The sequence below is a fragment of the Lycium ferocissimum genome, chromosome 7 (assembly GCF_029784015.1).
Source record: "Lycium ferocissimum isolate CSIRO_LF1 chromosome 7, AGI_CSIRO_Lferr_CH_V1, whole genome shotgun sequence".
Classification (NCBI taxonomy): domain Eukaryota; kingdom Viridiplantae; phylum Streptophyta; class Magnoliopsida; order Solanales; family Solanaceae; genus Lycium; species Lycium ferocissimum.
The window spans coordinates 51,382,086-51,391,564 of record NC_081348.1 but is presented as its reverse complement, the minus strand read 5'-3'; the positions used below and the strand labels follow the sequence as shown (position 1 = coordinate 51,391,564).

At 37.0% G+C, this 9,479-nt stretch overlaps 1 protein-coding gene across 1 annotated transcript; it reads left to right on the top strand.

Moving 5' to 3' along the window:
- Window positions 1–17: 17 nt before the first annotated feature.
- Window positions 18–1,958, top strand: LOC132065595 (F-box/WD-40 repeat-containing protein At5g21040-like). Its single transcript, XM_059459054.1, has one exon. It carries the CDS (start codon window positions 37–39, stop codon window positions 1,669–1,671), a length of 1,635 nt encoding a protein of 544 aa, XP_059315037.1. The 5' UTR covers window positions 18–36; the 3' UTR covers window positions 1,672–1,958.
- Window positions 1,959–9,479: the final 7,521 nt, after the last annotated feature.

Sequence of the window (9,479 nt, the reverse complement as noted above, 5' to 3'; positions counted from 1 at the left end):
TGCTTTTGGGAATTTGGTTTAGGGGAACCAATTTTTATGGAATTTGAATGCCAAAGAGGTACTAAGATTGGTTTGAAAGATTGTTCTATAGATTGTGTAGACTACTACCCCAGCAAAGAAAAAGCTGATCCTAGTTTTATTGAACCTTTAAAGAACCCAAAGAGTTTCACATTTGACTCAGAGAAGCAAAAATCATTGTGGAGATTGGATGGGAAATGCGAGGAGTCGCTCGGTGTTAATGAGGTCCTGCCTGATTGTCGTCGGTCTATTACAGACCTTCCTCCGGCATTGATCTCAGAAATACTTAATTGCTTAGAACCGAAGGAGCTTGGTGTTGTTTCATGTGTGAATACGTCGTTGTATCGTCTTGCTTCTGAGCACCATGTGTGGAAGGAGTTTTATTGTGAGAGGTGGGGCCAGCCAATGTTGCTGGCCCCACCTTTGGGCACAGATGAGAAGTCGTGGAAGGAGCTTTTCGTGGATAGGGAGTTCCGTAGTAAAACATTCATGGGACGTTATAGTATTGATACATTGTATGGTCATACTGAGGCTGTTAGAACGGTTTCCGTTTTATCTTCAAAGAAACTTGTGTTTACTTCAGGGTATGATCAGATAGTACGAATGTGGGACATGGAAGAAGGTTTATCTATTGCATCGTCTCGCCCTCTTGGCTGCACTATTCGTGCAGTTGCAGCTGATTCGAGGCTCTTAATAGCAGGGGGTACAGATGGATTCATACATGGTTGGAGAGCCGAGGATGGAAATCCACATCTCTTTGATCTTAGATCACCTCAGAACCAAAACACAGAATTCAGAGTCTGGGAACATGAAGGACCGATAACATGTCTTGCATTGGACATAAATAAGATGTACAGTGGTTCATGGGACATGAGTATACGTGTTTGGGATCGAACTTCTTTGAAATGTCTGAAAGTTTTAATGCATAATGACTGGGTTTGGAGCCTTGCTTCCCATGATACAACAGTGGCGAGCGTTGCAGGCTCAGGTCTTTATGTTTGGGACATTAATATTGGGTCAAAACTTGCTACTGTCAACAATGTTCATGCTGGTAATGCTTTTTCTTTGGCGCGAAGTCACACTGGGAAGCTTCTATTCACTGGAGGGGAAGATGGAGCTATACACATGTTCGAGATCATTAGAAATGTTAAGTTTCATGTCAGGCGTGTGGCGACATGGATTCCTCACTCGGGTGCTGTTTATTCTCTTGCATTTGAGTTCCCTTGGCTTGTTTCAGCTTCTAGTGATGGAAAGCTCTCGCTTATTGATGTGAGAAAGCTGTTGAGGACCAATCGGAGTTATGTGAGGGAGAATAAAAATAAAAATATAGAGCCACCTCAAAGAATGCTACATGGGTTTGGGAGCAATCTGTTTGCTGTGGATGTTGGTCTTGATCGTATTGTATGTGCTGGAGAAGAAGGTGTTGTTAGGATCTGGAACTTCTCAGAAGCTTTGGAGGTTGAGCAAAGAGTTCGAGCATTAAGAGGACTAAGGTTAGAGAACAGAATGAGGAGGCGTAAACTTCAGTCTGAAATGACTGGTAAAGGTGGTCGTGCTGATCAGTGCTCAGTTGCTGCGAAGAAGAATCAAATGAGTGGTGATAGGAACAGCTGGCGCAACAAGCGTAGGGTGACCGGGAAGCTGAAGGCCTAGAAATTATTGCAGCTTGTCTGCAGCTTGTCTGTGTCTATTAAGTATGCATTGCTGATTGCTAATTATATGCAGAAGGCATATCTTAATGTTTATGTAGATTCTGTAGTTTTACCCATATCTCATTTATACTGGCATTTTAATTGAAGGAACAAGCTGTTCTTGATAGGGCTTGTTCCCTTTGATAACCCTTTCCTTATTTGGTTGATTTCCTGGTAGCTTTATGTCACGACAAGGGCTTACCGATGTTAATTCCTGATACATTTAAAATGCGAGAATGTTCCGTTCGATATGGTTATAAATCTCTATTCCTGTTTTCAATTCATGCTGGCAATTAAGAAGTCAGATTATTATTTGCTTTGGTTTTTCTTTTCCTTCTGAAACTGGTTAGTGGTGATATTATAAATGTCAACAGCCATGCACTAAGACGGTGCTTGTAACATACTCTGATATTATGTGCTTGTTGCTCAACCTGATATGACTTGCCTTGCAGATTCTTGTACTGCTTTAACATACAGTGATTTCTCTAAAAGCTTGTTTTGATTTGATGGAGAACCATGGCAGACTGGATACTCCGTGATACAACACCCCCCCCCCCCCCCGCGTACTGGCTACAGAGGGGCATATCCATTTCTTACACTAAAAAATAGCCTTGAGTGTCTTAGACAAGTTTCGTCTTCATTGCTTTTGGTGTTGCTGAGTACTGACAGCATTTTAGCATCTTCTGACATCACTTCATTGCCAATTTGACAATGGTATAATCAAGTCTTCATCTGTTGTAATACGTTATCAATCTCTCTGACTTCTTTTCCATTGACAAAAAACTCGGGGACTGGTGCTGCCTTGATTCTACTTAAAAGGGCTGTAGGTCACATCTTAACCATGTCCTATGCCCGGCTGCTGGGTAAGAAACTGGATTAGTTCCGTCTTGTAATGATCATTCTTCCAGGTCTGGTCTCCTCAGCATGGAAACTGCAAAATTGGCTGGTCGCGAGCATGTGATCTTAGCAGATTCTAAAGAACTCGATCTTTTGTATCGACGACCAATTTCTTGTGTTCAGTTTTGTGTGAACTTCTTCTCTGTTTCTATGGCAGGCTTAATGTCATAAGACTAATGGACACCTTTTATATTATATATGTAGAAATATATTGGAGCTTGATTGAAACAGTTCTTTTTCTGCTACATGCTTTACTGTCAGAAGGTTCAAACTCCTGGGATTTAAGGGAAAATGAAACACTGAGTTCTATGGTTAAGAAAGGTCATACACCCAAAGCGAAGTGCAGTGGTCGATGAAAGTAAAGTGAGAACACATTTTGGAGTCTTAGGTTCAAATATCGAGCAAAAATGTCTTGGGGTGACTTTTTCCTGTTTGTCCAAACCTTGGTGGACCGACTTACTCGATACTGTCCTTTGATGGGTGGTAAGCAATATCGCGTAATGTGATTAGATGTCATGGTAATTTCATGAACTCTAAAATATCAAAAACAAAATGTATAATAATGGTTATTGTGTATTTTAAACCTGAAATCCCATGTCTGTAGAAGATAGCAGCTGCCTTTGGTCCTTGTATAGCTTTTTTTTTTTTTGTTATTGTTAGGAATAAATTTCTCATTTTACCCTTAATGATATGCTTTTATAATTATGCAAGTGTCGTGACTTGTTTAAGACCTAAGTTATGATACATATGTATCAAAAGTCTGGTAAAGGAAAAGGGAAATAGGAACACAAATTGTATGGTCTTTGTTATGGGGGAAAAAATAGGTGGTTCACGTAAATTTTGCTTCCAAAGTATACATTAAAATCCCCTCAAAAATAGAATAAGATAATAGCAATTACATAAGAAGCAAAATGTGATTGTAGAATAATATGAAGCAAAATGTCTAGAAAAAAAGGCGCTCATTCTAGAAAAAAATGGCAATCCAGACTCATCTGCACGAAATATTTCGCATTCACGTAAGTTTAGTGAATATTTATTTGTATTAGGAGTTTACACCACATTAGTAAACTTATTATAGTTAAGTGATTTAATAAGATGACAATGCATGTTAAATTAATTATGATTAAGTTCTAAAAATCTATATACAAACATTATGTTTTTATTAAATTTTACCATTTACCGTAAAACAAATATTAGTGGCTGATTTTAAGCTTGAACTCGTGATGACATGGAGACAATTATATAGGTCTCCAAAGTTCTATTCTTGTTTCAAATGTCAATCAATTTTTAAAAGTAATACTTGAAAATCGTACATAATAAAATAAAAAAATACTAGTTGACAAACAAAAAATTCACAATCTTAAGACGATAAATATATAGCTGAGACCATCAAATTTAGAGTAAATATCTCAAAAGGAATGATGAGGAATTATATAGTAAAGTTATTCAATTTTATTTTGCATCAATAAAATTATTCAACTTAAGGTTTTTCTCTTATAGAATTACTCAACCAAACTTGTCAACAAAGCAAATCAGACTTGGCGAAATAAATTACTAATTTTTATGCCATGTAAATATGAACCCCACAAATAAAACAAAATTAATGTTTTATAGTTGATTAATCTTTTAAGTATTTACTCAAACTATTATCCGTTGTTTAACTCATCTTAATCCAACACATCTCAGCTCAAGTAATTTTTATGCAGATTAATAACCCGTTTGTTTATCAACTCATTCTATTTTAACTCAATTGCAGCCAACTCATCCATTTATAACACTACTAGATAAAGTGACAGCACCTTTAATCAAAGGGGAGAAATTTATATTGTACTGCCATTTTACCAAAAATATATCTACCTTCATTGATAACAAAATGGACCTTAGACTTTCTTTCGAGGCCCCTTGGATTGATCTCCTGTTACTCACTGCTAGCATGTTTCGAACTTTAAGCAACTAACTGTTAAACTTTATCGAGTAAACGTATGAACATTTACACGGTTAAATTATTTAAACGATAATTACAAATAATTTAATTTAATAAGAATTTATTAATACCTTATAATAAATAAATAAAGTAGTAACTTGCTATTGCTGATTGAATTGCTATAATGGTGAAAAAGATTTCGGAAATTCCATCTACTTTAATGTTGCTATTTATTGGGAAAAGGACACAAATGGCCAACCGGGTGAAACTATTGACCTGTCGGTGGCCCAAGAATCTTAAAAGTCATTTTTTAGTTTTTTCAAAATAATTCTATTTTCTAGCCATTTTTCAAGTAATTCCAGCATATGTATATAAACTGTATCATTGTTGTATATGTATAAAAAATGTATCATAAGTATAGAAATTGTATCATTATTGTATAAAATATGTATCATCTGTATATGTTTAGAAAATGTATCATACGTATAGAAATTGTATCATTCTTTGTAAAGGATATGTATCCTGTGCATGTGTATAGAAAAAATGTATCATACGTATAGAAATTGTATCATTATCGTATAAAATATGTATCCCTAAAGTATATGTATGGAAAATATTTCATTGTTGTATAATTTATTTATAATAATTGTATAATCAACGTATAATTCTTGTTTAATAAATGTATAATTAATGTTCTTACTAGTTATACACATATTATACATGTTTTGGGATATTTCTTGAAGGCTTAATTAACCTATACTTTCTAATTATACATGTTTTGGAATATTTTTTGAAGACTCAATATGAATTTTTTCCGTTGATCTAGTCGCCACAAATAGTCATGTTCTTTTTGTAGCGAACTTTTAGTGACGACTTTTCGATCATTTGTGGCAACTTTAGTCTGGTTTTTTTGTAGTGAATGGGCTGGGCAGCTAGCGCTTCGCAATCCTTTGTGCCAAATGGCTAGCTCGGGGTATTAAGCCCAAAATGGGGCCTTTTTGAGCCTTTTTTTTTTTTTGCTGATGGCCTCTCAATGTTGTTTTCCCTATTTTAAAGTTTAAGAGCCCAATATTCCCCCACATATAATATTGTTGGTCTTACCATTCTATGAAACTTACTTTTCACTTTGATAGGTTATATTTTTCACATATAAACTTCTATTACATAACACTTCTCTATTTCAACCATTCTATTTAGATTCAATGAGTAAAACCTTCTTCTATAATGCTATTCTTTTAGAATATCAAACTTCTTTTTTATTTTGACACTGCAATCCAATCTAATCTCACAATAGAGGTTGTCATGGTCCAGTTGACCCGATTTTTGGTTAAAACCAAATTAAATCAATTGAATCAGTTTTTTAATATTCAAACCAAATCATATCATTATAGTATAAATTCTATCAGTTTCGATTTTTTCGGTTGGTTCAGATTTTGCAGATTTTAAGAATGTAATTTATCATACAAAGAAATTGATACAAAAATGAAATGAGATACAATAACTATGGTGGAAACAACATCACATTCACATCACTAAAACATTCATTTTCGATCATGTGTTTAATAAGACACCGCGCGTTTCCATTGCTTTTATTTCTTATTTTGTGTGTTTATCATTTGCTGGAAACCATATTGATGGAGGCTATGCATTCACCAAACAATATATCAGGGACCAGGTTGTCTACCCCCTTATGCAGTGCAGTAAGTAAATATACAAGATATTACCATGGAAAATTCCTTGTTCAAGGGATTAAAAATCACGACCTATCACGTAGGATTTCAACTCCACTACACTGAGCAACTTTCAGGTTACAACTCTTGCAACCTAGGAATTAACACACTTAAGCCCCCACCCTTACAATAACCCTATTGTAAGCAAATCTTGACTACCTCTAGCCTAGCACTCAACAAGGTTTGAATACCTCTAGCCAAACAAACTAATACACCTTGACTACCTCTAGACAAGTGTACCACTCAAAAGCTTTAGGAGGAAAACTACCTACAACAACTTCTTGAGAATTCAGAATACCTACAAAATAACTTCCTTTTGAGAAGAGTTACAAGTTATAGAACAAAAGAACAAAGACTTAACACTCCTAGGACTTAGCACATATTCAGTTGTAGGGAACAAGTCCTTGGATTTGTTGAAACCTTGTTCTTGAACACACCTTGAAAGGTGAAGACTTGCATTTAAGATTTGAACAATTTTTGGATTTTGCAAGAATGAAGTTTCCCTTGGGATATGTTGTGTATATAAGAGGAGAGGCAAGGTGAGAGTGACAAGTCTCCTGGCAGTATAGAGTTGTTGTTGCATCACAAGATGTGATAAGAAGTCAACAACTTTGTTGTAGAGTTGATTGTATGATGCCCAGGGGACCTGATCGAATACCTGGTCTCTTACTTGATCTCTCGTGATATCGCAAAGTATGAAATAACTAGACAACTATATCCCCCCTGTTAGAGTATCTGGTTCTTTATTCATATTTATCAAATCATCAAAATAATAAAAGCACAGTAACCTTATCAGTTTCCCCCTTTTTGATGATGACAAACTTCGAACTGATGTTCCCCCTGAGAACCAGATCCCATTTATTCTTTAAGGAATATCAACCATCTCATTTCATAAACTTCGAACAGATGTTCCCCTTGAGAACTAGATCCCACTTGTTCTTCAATTTCAAGTTCCCTCTGAGAATTAGATCCCACTTGTTCTTCAACTTCAATCTCTCTTACTCCCCTTATGCATTTCCAAACAACAAGAATATACAATTTTCCAAGGAACACATCTATATTCTTTTCCCCCTTTTGGCATCATCGAAAAGAGGAACACAAGACATGGCAAGTAAAAAGAAGTTGAGTGGCATAAACTCCGAGCCTATACGACCAACACACAATGAACATAATCAGGAGCAGCAACGCATATAACTGACAAGCATTGCATATTTAGAGTAAATTTGCTGAGAGAAAAAAAATTATAAAAACAGTAGGATCAATCAGTAGTCTAAACAGCAAAAAAAAAAAGAGTGAAAATTAACCAATGTCATTAAGAGAGGGAGCGATCATGAGAGTGTTTTGACAGGAATGAAGATGAGCTGAAAGAGCAGGGATAGGCAAGATGGGACAAATCAATTTTTCTTGAGGGCTTGGAGAATGAGATCAATTCGGTCATTGGTAGCCCTTTGATCTTTGACTATTTGATCTCATAGTTCCTTATTCTTTTACTTTAATCTACCATTCTCAGCCTGCAACGCCGCTACCAGTTCACTACGTGGACTAGGTTCTCATGCTTGCTTTACCAACTGAGCTTTGAGCAAAGCATTCTCAGCTTGTAGGTTCGCAATATCCGTAGTAGCCTTCTCTTGGGCTTTAATCAAGTTGGAGATAGTGGATTTGTTGCCCATGCCATCCTTCCTTGGCACGCATTCACATTCCTCCAGTGTAGACATTGTGAACATCAGCTTGCAATCTCCTTTAGTGGTCTTACCTGTTGGTATCTTGAAGTTATTGAAGACTTTAGTCAGGAAGAACCCGTATAGCAGACCATGCTTGCCTTCTCTAGAATTTTCCATCTTAATCATGTGTTCAATCATTACAGCAGGTGGGCTAACGAAAGTGAAACTAGCTAATAGCTCTAAAAGGACCAGGTCCGGAATGGAAGCGACGCACCTCCCCTCAGTCCTTGGAAGCACCACTTTGTTTACGAACTCAAACAAAAGTTGATATTCGCCTTTAAGTAGCTTCTTGAACAGTGTCTCGCTTGTCACCAACTCCTCAGTCTTCACTATCATACTTTTGAACCCATCAGAAGCCTTTCCTCCAACTGTGTTTATTCCTTCTGTGGGAACTCCAAGAATCTTTCCAAGTATTTCTTCATTCAATCCAAACACTTCCTCATTCACAGAGCATGTTAGGGTTGATTTATCAGTGAATGCAAGATTGCAGTAGAACTCTGCTACCTCCCGTTTAAAGACACTGGGGGCCGGAGAAACAAACAAGTGCTCCCACAGTTGGAATTCTACAATTTCCATCAATTCTTTCATTTCTGCCCTCTCAATGATTTTAGGGTCAAAAACCCTTCCCAGCAGTACTTTCTACTTTTTTAGATTGTCCTCCCTGCTCTTCTTCACATCTTTGTTTTGATATCTTTTCTTGGAGGAACCAAGTTCCTCACCAGCACATCCTTTACTTTTCTTGGTGTGCTGGGACACACTCTCCTTTTTATCAGACTTTTCACCTTCAGCAGATTCAACAACTTCCATAACCACTTTTTTCCCTTTTTCTTGCTTGTTACTCTGGGTAATTTGTTACACCTCCGATTTTATTACAGGGAGATTTTGGCTTATTGGTGGTATACACCTTCGGTATGGTAGTCCGCACCAGAGCTTTGGTTACTAGATATTTTACCTTGTATGTGTACAGGAGTATAAGTATGTATTCTTGACATTACGAGGGAATTAGAAGTGAAACGAATCGAATCGGGCCGTAAAACCGGGCCGAAACCGGTCATCAACGGCCCGGGCGGACGGACCGTCGACACGTCAACGAGCCGTCGCCCGGCACCGTCGACGAGGTTCCCGCAATTAGACATCTCAAAGCGGAGAATCGACGGGCATGTCGACGAGCCGTTGACCCCGCTCATCGACCCGTATCCGGAAGTTTCGCCCCGGTTATAAATATAAGCTCCCACGTTTTAATTCATTACTTCTCCCCAAAACAGATTCTATATCTCTTTAGAACCCTCTAAAACCCTCTCTGTATTTCTATAACAATCTATACCAAGAAATCAATATCAAAAGCCAAGATTTAAGAAATTCATATACTAGGAAGCCTATTAGGGTTTGTGAAGAGTAAGGATTTCCTTGGCATGCAAGTGGAGGATTTCATTCTAATGGAGTAGAGTAACTCAAGTCTTATTCCCAAGTGCTTAAGGTGAGCTTTATATTTAATGCA

Excerpts from the sequence above, each read along its gene's own strand:
- LOC132065595 (XM_059459054.1), top strand. The coding sequence starts at position 37 with ATGGAATTTGAATGCCAAAGAGGTACTAAGATTGGTTTGAAAGATTGT.